The 16,764-nt window shown below is 45.2% G+C and overlaps 1 protein-coding gene across 1 annotated transcript in view; it reads right to left on the reverse strand.

Moving 5' to 3' along the window:
• The window catches only part of CLVS1 (clavesin 1), a 126,327-nt gene that overhangs the window by 9,071 nt on the left and 100,492 nt on the right, over nucleotides 1-16,764 (reverse strand). Inside the window, exons 4-5 of the mRNA XM_084865094.1 lie at nucleotides 15,366-15,476; nucleotides 14,201-14,436 (exon numbers count right to left, since the gene is read on the reverse strand). Of these exons, the coding sequence (XP_084721220.1) occupies nucleotides 14,201-14,436; nucleotides 15,366-15,476 (347 nt within the window). The remainder of the gene's footprint in view (nucleotides 1-14,200; nucleotides 14,437-15,365; nucleotides 15,477-16,764) is intronic.

Below are 16,764 nucleotides of genomic sequence, written 5' to 3' on the forward strand. Positions count from 1 at the left end.
AGAGGAAAGAGAGAAACAAATATGGATGTAAGAGTGGGATATCGGTCAGCTGCAGATCTGAAAACCCAAGCATATCCCTGGCTGGGAATCGAATCACTCACCCCTTAGTGCATGGCATGATGCCTCACCTACTGAGTCACAAGGGCCAGGACTCTTGCCCAAGTTTCTAAAGCTCTCCACTCTGCCACTCTCTGACATCTCTATCAATTGGTTGCCCACAGGGTATCAGCTCAAAATAGATAAAATTATTGCTTCCTTTTTCGCCCCTTTTGTATGCTTCTGTTGAAGCATAGAAAATACACCTAGAATTGCATTTAGCCTTTCTGGCACTCATCTAACACAGCTGAGGGAAAATTTAGCTATCTTTCCACATGCTGCTGTCTGGCCATTTCTCTCCCATCTTGAAGGTGCTTGGTTGAGTATTAAATTTCATCCTTTAAATTTTGTTTTCACATCTTCACCTTATCTCCATTCTTTTGAACCTTGAAATTTGTGGTTTTAATGCGCATTGGATTTGTTTCCAAACATCCTCTGCCCCCTATTTTCAGGGTCATTATGAAAAACAACAACAACAACAACAACAATCCCACAACAAATGTTCCAATATTGAATCTTCACACAGTCATCTTTTTACATTCACTCATGACAGGAGTATTGGTGAATGTTTCCTGCTGTATTCCAGGGACTGTGAGCAAATGTTGAGAAACATTTATTCTTTTGTGAAATAATTGCCCATAGACTCACAAATACGTGTCACTACTCTGATAGTACCCAGAGGAGAGGGTTTTGGAGGGAAGGGAGACATTAGCTCTAGAAAGGAAGGAAGGAAGGAAAGAAAGAAGGAAGGAAGGAAGGAAGGAAGGGAGGGAGGGAGGGAGGGAGGGAGGGAGGGAGGGAGGGAGGGAAAAGCTATCATTCACACAATGATCTCATTCACAGACCTGGTTTATTATAGATGACTCCCTGGCGCCTCCACCTGGGGTCAGATTGGATCTATGGGATTTCTCTCAATGCCCTGTACTGACAGCAGGCACAGAATGCCGGCTGTCCGAGCCAATACACTGGGATGTCTTGGTTGATGGCGGGAACAATCAAACAATTCTGAGGAACTGAGTGTGCGGAACTGAACATAACTTTCCTGTCCATTTTTTTCCTGACAGAGATTATTATGGTCTCTACTTTCAGCAGGGCATAATTCCATTAACCTGGTCACACAATGAGCATTTTGAGTAAGTAACCCTATATTATGAAATATTTGAAATTCACTGGGAAACTATAAAGCAAATACTGCTTTAAGAAAAAAAAAATCTAGTGCAAATAAATGAAGCCAAGAAAAACTCCCTTAAATCTTGCCCTCAGTCCATTTAGCCGAGCCAAAGTGCTCTCAGGAAGGATTGATCAACTGCTGGCTGATAAAAATGCCTCCACCCCTTGTAAACAGAGCGCTCAGGACCTGTGCAGTTAGGGTATTAACCAAGGAGGAGCCCTGGCCTGGGGTCCAGCTCCCCTCTTGATGGTAATTTCCCCATTCAGGGACTTGGCCTTCTCACAAGAAGCTTAACACTTTGGCTAAAATAAACATTTTGACTTTCCTCTTGGGTCCCCTTTCCAACACTGAAAGCCAACTTAACCCCAAGGGCAGGCAGGGGAGTGATTTGAGCGATTCAGCCATCATTATCTCAGTGGTGTAGCAGACTCCTCTAACAAAGGCTTCATTCTAGCCTGACAGCCACATTTTGTTTTCCAGCTATGGTCTCATTCTCCCTTTCTCCCTCCCTCTGCCACATTCCTCTCTCCGTGCCGGCTTTTCTTTCTCCCTTTCTACCTTCTCCCTTTCCCTCCAAACTTTTTAACGTTCCCCACTTCATATCAAAGATCTGTAGCCACAGACTAATTTTTCCTGATTCCAAAGACAAGTACATTCCAGGGAGAACAGGTGAGAAAGGAAAACATTCACCATGAGTGAGTACATTCTGCAGAATAACTGCTGTAGGCATTTAGACTTGAGCAGAGCAAGGACAATGGGCCAGGTATAGAAAGGTCACCAGGATGGAAAGTCCCAGGTGCCTAGCAATGGACAATCATCAGTTGGTGAGTGGGGCCTTGCCCCCAGGGTAACTTTTCTTCCCTTAGCTTATCCCTGGTGACCGAATTTTGGACCCCCTGACCTTTCCTCCACAGAGATAACATCTAGGCTTCAGCTGTATTCCAGCTCCGGGCCCAGAGAAGCAGCAAAACCAGTCACTGCTGATGTCATGACCAGCTGCATGGAATAATGAGCCCCTTGCCCTGGTGCCTACCAATCAATCAGTCGAGACCACAACCTTAAATGAACACACCTGGAAAACTACTGAATATTCTATTAAAATCTTTCCCTGGGGCCTCCCCTAAAATCTCTGCCTAAACCCTTTGTTAGGATGGAGGTCCCAGCTCCCTGTCTTTCCTTTCCCCTCCCTTTTACCCCTCCTCCTCCTGAGGCACCTTGTCATTAGCTTCCTCACTACCAAGATCCAAGGGCCCTTTTTTAATTTTTTTTATTTTTTTATTTTTTACCTCTAACTTATTTCTTAAGCCCATTATTTTTAGGAATTCTTTTTTTACCTCTGTAATTTTATAAGTAAATGTTCTCTTACACAGTGTTTCCCAAAGTGTGGTATGCGTACCCCCAGGGGTACGGGGAGAGTTTGGTGGGGGTATGTGTTGCACCGGAGTTTGGTGGGGATATGCACTGCACCGTGCTTAGCTGCGCCTAATTCTACGTTCTCATGAGTACGAGGGCTACTCAGTGTTACGAAAATTATAGAAGGGGTACACTTATGTCAAAAGTTTGGGAAACACTGTTTTACAGTATGGGCTCTTGCTCTGAATTCTTTCCTACCCAGAACCCAAGTATTAAGGTTGCTGAACCCAGGTTTGGTCGGATCCCACTGGTCAGATACCTGGTGCCATTCCCACCACCTGGGAGTTCTGCTCTCAGCCAGAGGTTTATTTTCAAAAAGTTATTTATCTCAACAGCTATCGCCATGTGTTCTTCTTACTAATGAATTGCCCTTGCCTGGCTTGAGCTGTGTGTACTCCAAATCAGAGCACAAGAACTCTGCCCTTCAACCCCAGGCATTCCACGGGAGTGATCGAAGAAGAAAGAGGAATCAGAGTGATTCAATGAGACCCCATTGAATCAGGTCCAGGAGATCAGCCCCATTACTTCATCAGGTAGCATTCCACAGCCCCGGCTCTGTTCCCCAAGGTCAGCCATCGGCATGGCTCTGTGGAATGGCACAAAACTTCTAAAAAGACTTTGGCAATGACACAGGAAAAGAGTGAAGCAGCCCTTGGCAGCTTTGAATCCAACACTTTACTAGTAGAAACATTGGAAGTGAAACATGTTTTTAAAAGGTAAATTTGGCTGCTGAAACTAACTGTATTGGGCACATACCGACTTCAGGAAGGACTTTCCGAGTCTTGCCAACTTTTGTCCTTTTTAGTATTTTTATTCTTTTCCGGGAGGAAGTAAAAAACAATGCTGTTGTAGAAAGATAGGGTATTTCATGATACTTCAAGATCCTTTCTTTTAAACGTATAACATTCAGCCAAATACCTGGGAACCCCTCCACAAAACCGCAGTCAGGCAACATGGGACGCTGATTAGTGTGGAGTGAGCAGATTAGGCCTCACTGAGGACAGAGCTCGGCTGCCAGAGACAAACGGTCCAGGAACTTGGACGTGAGGAGGAAGGAATTCGGGAAGGGAGCCAAAGAAAGGCCAGCGTTTCCACTGGCAGCTGCAACTGGACATTTCGTTTAATTATTTACACAGGAGTTTATTGGCCTTTATGAGACTATATTCCTGTCATATTAATTCTCAGTTTTGCATCTGTAAACTGAGAGACTATTACCACCTTCTCCACAAGGCTGTGAGGGCTATAAGCTGTAATAAAGGGCCTGGCTGGCGTGGCTCAGTAGTTGAGCATCAACCTACGAAGGAGGAGGTCAGGATTCTGTGCTCAGAGTGGGGTGTGAGGAGACAGCTGATCAATGATTCTCTCTCATCACTGATGTTTCTCTCTTCCTCTCCTTCCCTCTCGCTGAAATTAAATATATATATATATCTTTTCAAAAATAAAATATTTTTTTCAAGATGTAATAAAGTGCTTGGAGTTCTCTGAAGGAGAAATTATTTAAATGGGAAGTGTTTCTCATCTTACTATAAGGTGACAAGATTTTAATATTGGTAAAATGGGACACCATTGACCGGGAGGGTGGGGGGACAGTTCTTGATTAAAAATTTGATCTATATGGAGCAACAAAAATTTTCATAGAATGCAAAAATAGTATTGTAATATATTTTTTAAATTTCAACATAAGTACAATTTACAAATATAATAAATAAAAATTATATATAGTCGTGTCATTTTCAAGGCTGGCACTAGACTTTTTGCTGCCACTATAAAATATAAATAATATAAGGACTGTCTGCTAAATTCAAGAAAATTTATGTATTTATGAAATAAATAACTTACCTAAATTATCTGAATAGCTCATTTGTAATGACATCACTTGTTTAACTAGCTTACTAGCATGCAGTAAGATGTGTATCGCCTGAGAGACAGTTACAAAATGTTTTCGTCGCTGCCAATCCCCAAAAAAGCCATTGTTCATTAAGTCCAAACAATGGTGGTCGAATTCTAACAACTGATCAACAATGTGAATTTTGATAAGCAGTTCTCGATAATCAGTTCTCAACAATTATTTGTTATTATTAAAGTTTAACATTATAAAATTAACAAAAATAATATAAAACTCATATCCTGGCTAAATAGCCACATGGCCGCCAAAAACTCTATTATTCCCTTCCCGTTCTCCCACCGTTCCCAAGCTTGTTGTGCCTTCTTTCCAAAAATAGGGACTTTTTTTAAAAACGCCGCGGGACGCAGGACAAATTGTTAAAAATTGGGACTGTCCTGCCAAAAGCGTGACGTCTGGTCACCTTATCTTACTAACACCTCCTGAGTGTGAACATGAACCACCAACACTGCCTTGTCTGAGAACAGAGACAGCCCATGTCTGCCCACTTGCAGAAAACCAAGGAAAAGACCACAAAAGAAAAAACAGCCGTGGAGGAGGAATTAAAACGGCAGTGTAGATAAATGTAGGTATGCCGGTACTTGCCGCCTCCCACAACCACACCAAAACTACAATTAAAATACAAACAACTACCACTCAGAACCTCCTGAAATGTAAGTCCTAAAACTAGAGAGGAAAAGAAGAAAGCACACTGAGACCGGGAGGAGGGGAGGACAGGCTGGTCTGGCACCCACACAAGCAGCTTTTTTAATCTGGAGGGAGATGGTCTCTGTAGAGACCACCCGTGAGGAGCAAGGAATCCCAGCCCCACACCAGCCCCCCAGCCCAGGGTCCCAGAGCTGGGAAGAGAAGACCTTGTAACTTTGGGCCATAAAAACCAGTAGGGATTGTGCCTGAGAGACAAAGAAGCTGCTGGAATCCCAGGTGTAATGGCCGGCGCACAAACTTACTCAGTCTGTCTTCCTCTGAGCTCCAGCGCTGGGCGTGCCGAGGGACCCAAACACGTACAAGGGCGACTGGATTGTCTGGCGTCAGGACAGGAACTCAAGGGCAGCTTTCTCCCAGACGGGAGTGGCCAGGGTCACTGTGCCAGTGCCGGGACCTCCAGTCTAGCAGGGCTGACTAGCAGCCATATCAGCGAGGCCCACACTGGCTCCGCTCTGGCGATTCCCTAAGACTCCGCCCCCATCCAATTTGCAGCCCTGCCCAAGCTGTTTGCAGCAGCTTTTCCATATTAATGGCCTGGCTTAGGCTTCAGACTTTTCTAAAGTCTCTCAAACAAGCTGCAGCTGGTGACAGCATGCCCCAAACCTATCAATAAAAGGCCCAAGACCCAGCACCAGCACCAGCCTGCCTTGCTTCACAGCTGGGTTTTGCCTCCTGCATAGCAGCTTTCCCACTGTAGTTACAGCTGGTCCTCACAGCCAACTGGCCTGGAGGTCAACTCCTCCCAGAGATGCTAACAGCAATCAAGGTTCAACTGCAAGACTGTGCACAGAGCCCACACAGGGGTGCATCTAGTGTACAGCTCAGGTGACTGAGGAGGTTGAGCCACTGGGCCCTATTGGACACCTACTATACAAGGCCACTATACCAAGTTTAGGAGACATAGCAGCTCTACGTAATACATAGAAACAAACACAGGGAAGCAACCAAAATGCAGAGACAAAGAAACATGTCACAAATGAAATGAAAGCAAGAAAACTACTGGATACAAAGTTTAAAACCATGGTTATAAGGTTATTACTCAAGGATCTTCGTGAGACTTTCAAGGATCCTAGTGAGAGACAAGAAAAAGGACCAGTCAGAAATTAAGCATACACTAACTGAAATAAAGAACAATTTACAGGGATTCAACGGTAGAGGATTCTGAGGATTAAATCAATGATTTGGAATATGAGAAAGCAAAAAACACCCAATCAGAAGAGCAAAAAGAAAAATGAATAAAAAAATATGAAGATAGTGTAAGGAGCTTCTGAGATAACTTCAAGTGTACCAACATTTGCATTATGGGGGTGCCAAAAGGAGATAAGAGAGAAGATATTGAAAACCTATTTGAAGAAATAATGACAGAACACTTCCCATACATGGTGAAAAAAAGTAGACTTACAAGTTCAGGAAGTGCAGAGATTCCCAAACAAGAGGAACTCAAAAAGGCCCCACACCAAGATACTTCATAATTAAAAAATCTTAAAAAAATTTAAGATTCTCTCTTTGTCTTGTTAAAGACAAAGAGAGAATCTTAAAAGCAGAAAGGGAAAGCAGTTAGTTACCTACAGGGGAGTGCCCATATGATTGTCAGCTGATTTCTCAACAGAAACTTTGCAGGCCAGAAGGGAGTGGTGAGAAATATTCAAAGTGATGAATAGCAAGGACCTACAACCAAATTTACTCTAGCAAAGCTCTCATTTAGAATTGATGGTCAGATGAAGAGCTTCACAAACAAGAAAAAAAGAAGTTCATTACCACCAAACCAGTATTACATGAAATGTTGAAGGGTATTATTAAATGAGGATGAGGAGAACTTCAAAAAATAAAAAATATATAAACAATAAAATGGCAACAAATATATATCTATCAACAATCAAGTCTAAAAATCAAAATAAATGAACAAAGAATCTAATGAACAAAATAAACTGGTGAATAAAACAATCAGAGGCATTGAAGCATGGAACAGACTGACAGTGAATCTCAGAGGGAAGGGGATGGTGGGTAGGAAGAGATTATCTATGGACACAGATAGTAGGATGGTGAAGTCCTGGGGTGGGGCGGGAACCAGTTGGAGGGAGGAATGGGGAGGGGAAAGGGGATGTCTGTAATAGTCTCAATAATAAAGATTTTTTTAAAAATAGCCATGGAGCAGGAGATTAATTACATGATGAAAGTATTCTTTTTTTAAAATATATTTTATTGATTTTTTTACACAGAGGAAAGGAGAGGGATAGAGAGTTAGAAACATCGATGAGAGAATCAGCTGCCTCTTGCACACCTCCTACTGGGGATGTGCCCGCAACTAAGGTACATGCCCTTACCCGAATCAAACCCGGGACCTTTCATTCCGCAGGCTGATGCTCTATCCACTGAGCCAAACCGGTTTCGGCTGAAAGTATTCTTGATTTTACTGAGCAATTTACCAAAGAATTCCCTTAAACAATGGCCCTAGTGCACCTGAAGTGTGAGAGAATTCAAGATCCTAACTAGTAGGTTGTGCCCAAATCCTTCATAGGAACCCAGGGTGTCAGAGGGAGGTCTAATGGTCCAATCTATACTGAACCAGTAAACTAGCCTTGGACTCACTCCACATTCTCCGTGTATGTGGGTCTGCAAAGTTCTGAGGAATGGGACACACTGCTATACTTATTTTGATGTGATTCAGGAGTTCTGATACTGTCAGAAGAAGTGTGAAAAAGTACGTGTTTTCAACATGCAGGTATTTCTGGAGAGGTATTTTTGCTGCCAATCAGAACTTAAAATAGCACAGCAACTGGCTGCAGGTGCTTGCACCTCCTGCTTTGGATAGAGTTGTATTTCATTAGAAATAGACTGGCACAAAGAGCTGTCAGTCCATTCCGGCACATTCTAATGGTTCTTCATGATTCTCCTCCCTTTGAATTGGTGGTGCACAGCTTCAGTGGAGTGGCTTCGGTAGAACTAGAATGTGATGTTTGAAAACAGGTAGAAAAACACCAGAAGCTGCCAACAACTGAGACAATGAAGATGACCCATTCCATGGGCGTTGGCAAAGGACGGCTGTGTTCTCCATGAAAATGACCATTTATGGGCCTATTTTGGGGCGGTCAACTGACAGTTCATTAATCGATCTCAATTATAACGTGTTAATGGATCTTCTCTGATATTACTAGGTTAGCCTGAATATCAGTTTTCTTCCTGAGGGTCTGTACCTTCCCTGCCCAGATGGGGTTTAGGAACAGCACATCACAAGAACAGTGTGATAAGAAATTTGCTTTTCAACTGAGTAGAAAAGACTGAGTAGAATTGAGGCTGGCAGGAATGGGAATGGACTTCATCCAAGAAAGCTAAACAAGTGCAATACCCAAGAAGGTGCTCAATAAATCCTTGTGGAAGGAAGGCAGGAAAAAGGAGAGGAAAGAAGGGAAGGAGGGAAGGAGGAAAGAAAGGGCGGGAGGGAGGAGGGAGGTGAGCAGGGAGGCACAAACAGGGGAGGAAAGAAGGGAGGGAGGGAAGAAGGAAGAAAGGGAGGGAGGGAGGAGGGAGGTGAGCAGGGAGGCACAAACAGCATGATAAAAGATGTGATACAGGAGAAAGAATTTGAACTGGAATAAAGAAAACAAATTTACAATATTTTGCCACCTGCTAGTTATGGGTAAATTATTTAACTTCTGTGTGCCCCAGCCACTTTGTCTATAACATAGGGATAATAATCTATTTTTTAAATATTTATTTTTAAAAAATTCTCAAAACCTGAAAAGCTCAGTTTTCAAAAATCCTTAAAACAAGTCTAGGAAACACCTGTTTCCAGAGCTGGGGAGAAGGGGTTCGCGGTGACCATGTGGAAGCAAATGGAAAGCTCTGGAAAGTGGGAAGCAAATGAATCAGGACAAAGACGTGACAGAGGAGGCCTGGCAAAAAGGGGCCGATCCGGCTGAGGCCAGGACAGGGTGGTGAAGAGGAGGCCGCTTGAGAGACAAGAAAGAAGAGAGGCAAGGGGCCTGTGTCTCGGATTCTTCCTTCTCCTTGGCTTTGCCTTCTGTGCCTTGCACCTACTCTTCCTGGCCACATCCTGGGTGCAGGGTTCCAAAGATGCTGGCCCAATGCAGACAGAATGGCATTGGCCAATGTAAGTCTTACCTTTTTTTTTAATTTTTTTTTTTTTTGGGGGGGGGGTGTTTGTTAATCCTCACCTGGGAATATCTTTCCATTGATTTTTAGAGAGAGTGGAAGGGAAGGGGAGCAACAGAGAGGGAAACATTGATGTGAGAGAGACACATCGATCAGTTGTCTTCTGCACGTACCCCACGGGGCCGGGATTAAATCTGCAACCAGAGGCACGTGCCCTTGACTGGAGTCAAACCGGGGACCCTTCAGTTTGCGGGACTGTGCTCTAGCCACTGAGTCAACCCGGCCAGGAATGTGAGTCTGACTTCTAACCAGGAATTCAAGGCAGCTCCTTTCCAGGGAACCAAGCCCAGTCACTGCCTGCGTCTCTGCCGAGGGCTCGGGACTTTTCACTGTTTAGTAGAAACTTCCATTGGGAAAGAAATCAAAACCAACACAATGGAAACCCTCATGTACAACCTTGGGGAAGGAAGCACTCCTTATTGAGCTGCTTTTCAGTGCTTCCTGAGTATTTATTCACGCCTCTGTCATTCCCCTCTAACATTGGCCTCCTGGGGTTATATCCACTTAATAACTGAGGAAGCCAAGATGTGGCGGGGTTAATGACTTGCCCAAGGTCACAGAGCTAAAGCAATCAGTAAAGGACAAAAACCTTACACCTATGGGTGAAGACAGTGGCAGGGGTAAGGGCATGGGGTGGGGTGGGTAATCAGGTAGAGGGGAGCTATGGGGGGAGGGGGAGGGGAGAAGAGGAACACCTGTAATAATCTGAACAATAAAGATTTATTTCATATATATATATATATATATATATATATATATATATATATAGCAATCAGTAGAAGAAAAATGGCAAGAACCCACGCATGTAACAAAATTGAGGAATAAAGATAAACAGAGAGGAAGAGAACAGGGTAACCACCATGTCCGAGTCAGGAAGCATCAGCCAGCAGGCGGGGTGAGGGTGTGGTGATGTGTGATGCACCTCAGAGGCCCGGCTGAGCAGCGGGGCAAAGTGAAGCAGGGCTCTCAGGCGGATCGCAGGCGTCACAGGAACACAGGGGTTTCCAGGGAGATGCTGGAAGCTCAAGCTCAGCGCACTTACTTGTGGCCTTGGCAATAAAAGCTCCAACACCACAGCAAGGACACGGTAAGCCCAAATGCTATCTACAACAAGGGTTTGCCTACCTCTGAAAAGAAGCCATCATTCTGAATGCAAGCAGCATCCTGTTTTCCAAGACGGACACAGCAAAGAGGTTTTTAGCACACGCTCCGGTCATGAAAGCATATAAGAGAGGTTTGATGCCGGCTAGAAGGTGAGTGGGCACACACAGCATCGGCTTTACTGGAATCCAGCAAAATGCTTGTTTACCAACAGCAACCTGCTCACAAGGCAGAAAGGTTCTTTGTTTTTTGTTTTTCTGGCCTGGACTACATCTCCCTTCTCAAGTGCTTGGGCAAACAGGAATCTTTCTCAGAACATACCCGGTGAAGTAATGGAACTGTTTGAACTTGAACCTGCACCCAAGCCGCTCAGCCACATCTGTCCCTTTCTCTCTAATCCAATCTTACTTCCGTTTTGCCGGGAGCTCCAAACACTTTATCTCAGAATCTGCCATGTCAGAAAGAGGAAACATGCCCTGCACACGTGGTTCTTTTTTTTTTTTTTTTTTTTTTTTGGTTTCTTTTTCAGCCCTGTTCATTTTCTCAGGGACCAAATCCATTGTGTAGAATTTCCTCTCATGCCAACAGTGCATAGCTGGATCCTAGGGAGAGGGCCCCTCATCTCTGCCGCAGGAGAGAAAACTGTGTCTCAGCAAGATTCTCAGGCGGTGATGAGGCTGAGCAGCTATGTTTCTTTGTCCTTTAAGAAACGTTAACCAATTCCTGTCCAACAGCCTGCATACAACATTGGGCATTTTATGACTTACCCAGGAGGTGTTTGCTTCCAGAAGCAACATCTTAAGCCTTAGCTGCTGAATAAGAACGACACCCCAAAAGTAAGAACTTCCTTTTCCCCCCCTGAAAACCAGTCACATGACAATGAGGGGGCAGCTGAGACTGTGGGTCATTCATTCAGAAAGGATGCATTTTGTAATTTTATTGAATGGAACATCCACACAGGACATCTGTTCCCATGCCACACGGTCATACAGACCCTTTATGCCCTGACTGCGTGGACAAGGCCCTCCTGTTCCCACACGGCCACCCCTCATGCTTTCTGTATGGCTTGCACTTCATGATGATGCGTGATTCCTGCCGGAAATGAGCAGTTACCCAGAAGACGCATACGTGCGCCCTGTAAAAAAGAGGGTTTAGGGCGGAAAGATCACTAAGGTCATGGCCCATCCTATTGGCAGCTGAAAACAGTTAAACGGACTTTTACTACCCAGGCAGGGACCAGGGTGGGGCAATGAGACTTAAAATTTCTTTCTGGCTCAGAATTCTGAACTTAGTCTAGGCTTTCCCCTACCTTCTCCATCCGCACCCCCAAAATCAGATGGCTCACAATGTCTTTATGACACCTCACTTCTCCTATGTAGGATCCATGAGGGATACTGAGAGAGCATAAGGATGAAAGCACTTGGTCAAAAGAACCAACCAGAAGTCCTACCAGGGCACCTGTGGACCAGACCCCAAAGCGCTGGCACCTCCAATCACTGACCACATAGGGTGGGATAGGGTGGACCTGAGAATTGGGGCCATGCTTTCCTCGAGCCAGTGGAGACACAGCTTGGGGGGTTTAGGCCCCTTTCTCTATAAATGATTCTCTGGATCTCTGATAAGTTTAATAAATAAGGAAGAGAGAGAATGATTACATATACTCAACCCAACTTTGTCCATGGTGAGGCTACAACAAAAATTAACCCAACCTTCCTGGTATTTACAAGAATTAAATGTTTTGACTGTATAAATGGTGTCATCATACAACTAGAAAATGAAAAAAAGAAAAAGAAGAAGAAAATGCGCACACCCTCTGCCCCGGCAACTTCCAAGTTCCAAGTCTAACCAGAGGGGTTTTCCTATGAGGATGAGGAGGCATATCAAAGACAGTCATTGAGCTTCCCTTAAATGCCCATCAAAAGGAACTGGCTAGTCTGATTTATCCACATTCTGGAATGCTACGCAGTCCTGTAAACAGGAACTCTGACTAAATTTAATAACACAGACATTACATTACAAGATGCTACAGGGTATAGTGTGTCCACCCAAAATTTGTATGTTGAAGTCGTAATGCCCAAAACCTCCAATTCTCTCTGTTTGGATACAGAATCTTTAAACAGGTAGTTAAGGTCAAGTGACGTGAGCCCAATCAGTAGGATTGGTGTCCATATAAAAAGAGAGAAGACTATGTGAAGACACGGGGAGAACAGGATCGTTTCTAAGCCAAGGAGAGAGGCCTCAGAAGACAACAACCCTGCCAACACCTTGATCTTGGACTTCTAGCCTCTAGAACTGTGAGAAACTGCATTTCCATTGTTTCAGACACCTAGTCGTGGACTTTGTCACAGCAGCCCTAGCAAACTCATACACTGAACTACCTAGACAATTGAATGGAAGGGTCTACCCCAGCCAGATAACAGTGGTTACTTATGGGGAGGGATCTGGATTAAAGATAGTGGTTGAAGGGGAATTTAGCCTTAAATATAAGGTTTCATTTTTTTTTTTTTTTTTTTTTTTTTTTTGCAATGAGAAACCCCCCATATGTTATTTGTACATCAATTTAAAAATACCTCTTCCATGGCACAGTATGCAACTTCACCACCTGGATGGAACAGTCTCGGGCACTTGAGAACACGTGCACTGTCACCCCCACCCCCTGCATTCCTGTCTGCCTCAGTCAAGTGTCCCATCCCTCTAGTGCAGTGCTTCTCAACCTTTCTAATGCTGAGACCCTTTAATACAGTTCCTCATGTTGTGGTGACCCCCAACCATAAATTATTTTCGTTGCTACTTCATAACTGTAACTTTGCTACTGTTAGTGAACTGTAATGTAAATATCTGTGTTTTCCGATGGTCTTAGGCTGTATAGCAACAGTTCTCAACCTGTAGTCTTAGGCGACCCACAGGTTGAGAATCGCTAGCACGGTCACCTAAGACCATCAGAAAACACAGATATTTACATTAGGATTCATTAACAGTAGCAAAATGGTTGAGGGTCACATTTTAGGGGCGCAGCATTAGAAAGGTTGAAAACACTCCTCTAGTACCTCCATGCCTCTGAGGGTCCCCTTTTGCTTGGAGCCTTTTACACCCCACGCCACCCCATTCCCCCTTTTAAGCCTGGGCTGCTGATTTTCCTCCTTCAGATCTCAGCTCCAATGTCTTGCTCAGCGGGTTTTCTCCAGGCCCACTCTGTTCTTTTGATGTCTTCTTCACCTCTGTACTCCCAGGGACCAATCAGTGCCTTCAGCTAAGTAAATGCTCAATAAACGGTTCCAAATGCATGGGTGTCAAGGACATCCTCTAGCGGCCTGCCTTTCCATCCACTGTGTCTCAGCGGTCCACCATTTCAGCCTGTGGCATTAGCAGGCTCCTTAGAGACTAGGACTGTAATCCTGCCGCGAGGGAGGTCCTAGCCTTTAACAGTTTCTATAACACGAGGGGACAGCTATGTTTCCGGGCTAGCCAAGTCCCATTTGCTTCCAATTCTGATGAAAGCAGCGGAGAATGTATCGCAATTTACTTTTTTTTAAGTTCTGTGCCCGGAAAGGTCTCCAATGACTTAACCCACAATAGACCCAAATCAAAGTCGCCTGCTGACCTCGGACCGGAGGCTCCGCGGAGCCGGGCCTTACCTCTTCATCGGCTTGGGCGAGCACTCCCTCTCCAGGTTGGAGGACGTGTGCTTCACGTGCATCGCGTTGTAGGACGTGTGCGTGTAGTCGTTCTCATCGCTGTAGTCGGGACCGAGTAACGTCCGGGCCCAGGTTCCCATGTCGTAAGGAGGAAGGGTCCCCCCGAATTCGGAGGGCAGGAACTCCGGGTGGATGAGCTGGTGGAGGCTGTTTAAATTGTTCCCGTGCAGGAAAATCTGGGAAGAAAAAAGCAGTGAGCCATGAAAAACTCCAAAACGTATGGACGGAGTATTTCATCTGATACACAACAGAATAATGACACATCCGATGCGGTGCGGCTGATCAGGGTACTTATGGAGACATTCAGTTCTGTGTCTAGAACTTTGTCTTCATGAAATGTTCATTTATTGCTCAGAAAAGGGGCTGCACTCACAGTCCTTAAAAAGGAAGTTTATGAACAATTTGGGTAGGATATGGCCCTGGCCCCAATTTACGGATACGGGGATCTAGTAATTATCCTGCTGATAAATGTAGTGGTGCAGATCCGCCCCCCCCCCCCCTCCCCGCATGCTGCATAGGTACCTCCACACTGCTCTCTCCTCTCTCCTGTACTCCCAGGGACTAATCAGTGCCTTCAGCTAAGTAAATGCTCAATAAACGGTTGAGCATTTACCGCTCTCCTGGAGCATTCTCTGCCCTCTGCACCCCCATTACTCCCAGGCCTACACCAAGGGGCGGCTTCTTCCTAAATGTTGGCTATTAAAACATTCCATAAACAGGAAGCTGCTTGACCCCATACCTCCCACAAGCATTGGCAGCAGCATGGGCATCTGGTATTTGCATGCCTTCAAAATTCCCTTTGGTTTGTCACTGGGACTCTGAAAATAACCCAGTTCTACTAAATTATTGATTGAATCCAGGCCATTTGCAAACTCCAGCTGCAGCTCAAAACGCTCAGGGACTGCAGAAACGCAGAAAAACCACAGAGAAAAATAAGAAGGGGGGAGAGAGAGAGAGAGAGAGAGAGAGAGAGAGAGAGAGAGAGAGAGAGAGAGAGAGAGAGAGAGAGAGGAGATGGAGAGCAGGGGCACTGTAATTGTCCGTCCCCCCCACACACACACACACCTCCCCCACATTCCCAGCATTGCGCGCTTCTTGTCATTACCCGCTTCCTGGTCTTGTCTTTAAGGAATGGCTTGATGAGTGTGTACAGGGCGTGAATGTACCAGGGCTGGTTGACGAAATGGACGCCTCCGAAGCGGGCAGGAAAGCTGTCCTGGGGAGGAAAGAGAGAAACACACTCAGTGCGCGAGGAGCACACGCTGTAGGTTAAGGTTGGCCTGGGCCAGCAGGGCCGCAGAGGACAACCTTGCCTTCTTTCGGAAGCTCTCACCAATGGTGGGAAAGACAGAAACACACCCTTCGTATCTGCTGAGATGTCCTCCGTTCCCCTTGCCCTGACTCCACAACCCCTTTGACTCCACAGCTTAAATAGCATACGTGGGTGTCAGGCCTGCCTTTCCCAAGTCACAGTTATGTGTCCACCCACGCAGCAGGAGCGTGTGCAGCTGGCTAGGAGAGAACCAGAATGCTTTGTGGCCTTAAGGAACCCACGTTTCAGTTTCCAGGAGCCCTAAGCACAGATCTCCCTGCTTACCCACATTCTCTGCTCATCTGCTCCACCCCTCCCCTGCCCCGACCGCCCCCCCTCCCCCATCACCATGACAATGGCTGCTCTTTGTGGGTGAGTGAGGTTCTGTAGAAGGGGGTTGGAAAAGAATTTCAAAGGCCCTCCGAATCCACAGACACCAAGGGTATCAGCACCCTTTTCACAGATCACAGAGCAGGTCCTCACTTCATCCAGGGACAATAGGTCCCTAAGAAAAGATACTTGTTGATGGATGGGCTAGTGCAGTGTTTGGCAAACTCATTAGTCAACAGAGCCAAATATCAACGGTATGATGATTAAAATTTCTTTTGAGAGCCAAATTTTTTAAACGTAAACTTCTTCTAACACCATTTCTTCAAAATAGACTCACCCAGGCCATGGAATTTTGTGAAAGAGCCACACTCAAGGGGTCAAAGAGCCATATGTGGCTCGCGAGTCGCGGTTTGCCAACCACTGGGCTAGTGAATTCTCCTACTGGAGCTCCTCTATTTCTGCAGAACAACGCATTTTTTTTAAATTAAATTATTATCTGTGTACATATCTTAACATTGTCCCCCCCCATACATACCCTCCCTCCCCAGAGTTTTGTGTTCATTGGTTGTACTTATATGCATGTATACAAGGAAGATAAGAGAACAATGCATTTTGTAAGTACCCGGAAATACTAAGAGCGTGTTTTTTAAATGGTTCCAATTTTGGAATCCAGATCCGGGCACGGGTGTGTGTTTTAGAAGCCAAGAAGTTGCTGTCAGTGCTCATTAGATTCACAGAAGAAGGAGCCTTGATCACAAGGTCCGAGCTAGTCCCACAGCACCTGAGGTCCCACCGAGGGGCTTCCCCAGATTGCATGGCGTTCGTCTTGGTTAATGGAATTTAGAAAGAAGAAACATCTAAT

This window comes from Pipistrellus hanaki (genome assembly GCF_964339955.1).
Source record: "Pipistrellus hanaki genome assembly, chromosome: 17".
Taxonomy (NCBI): Eukaryota; Metazoa; Chordata; class Mammalia; order Chiroptera; family Vespertilionidae; genus Pipistrellus; species Pipistrellus hanaki.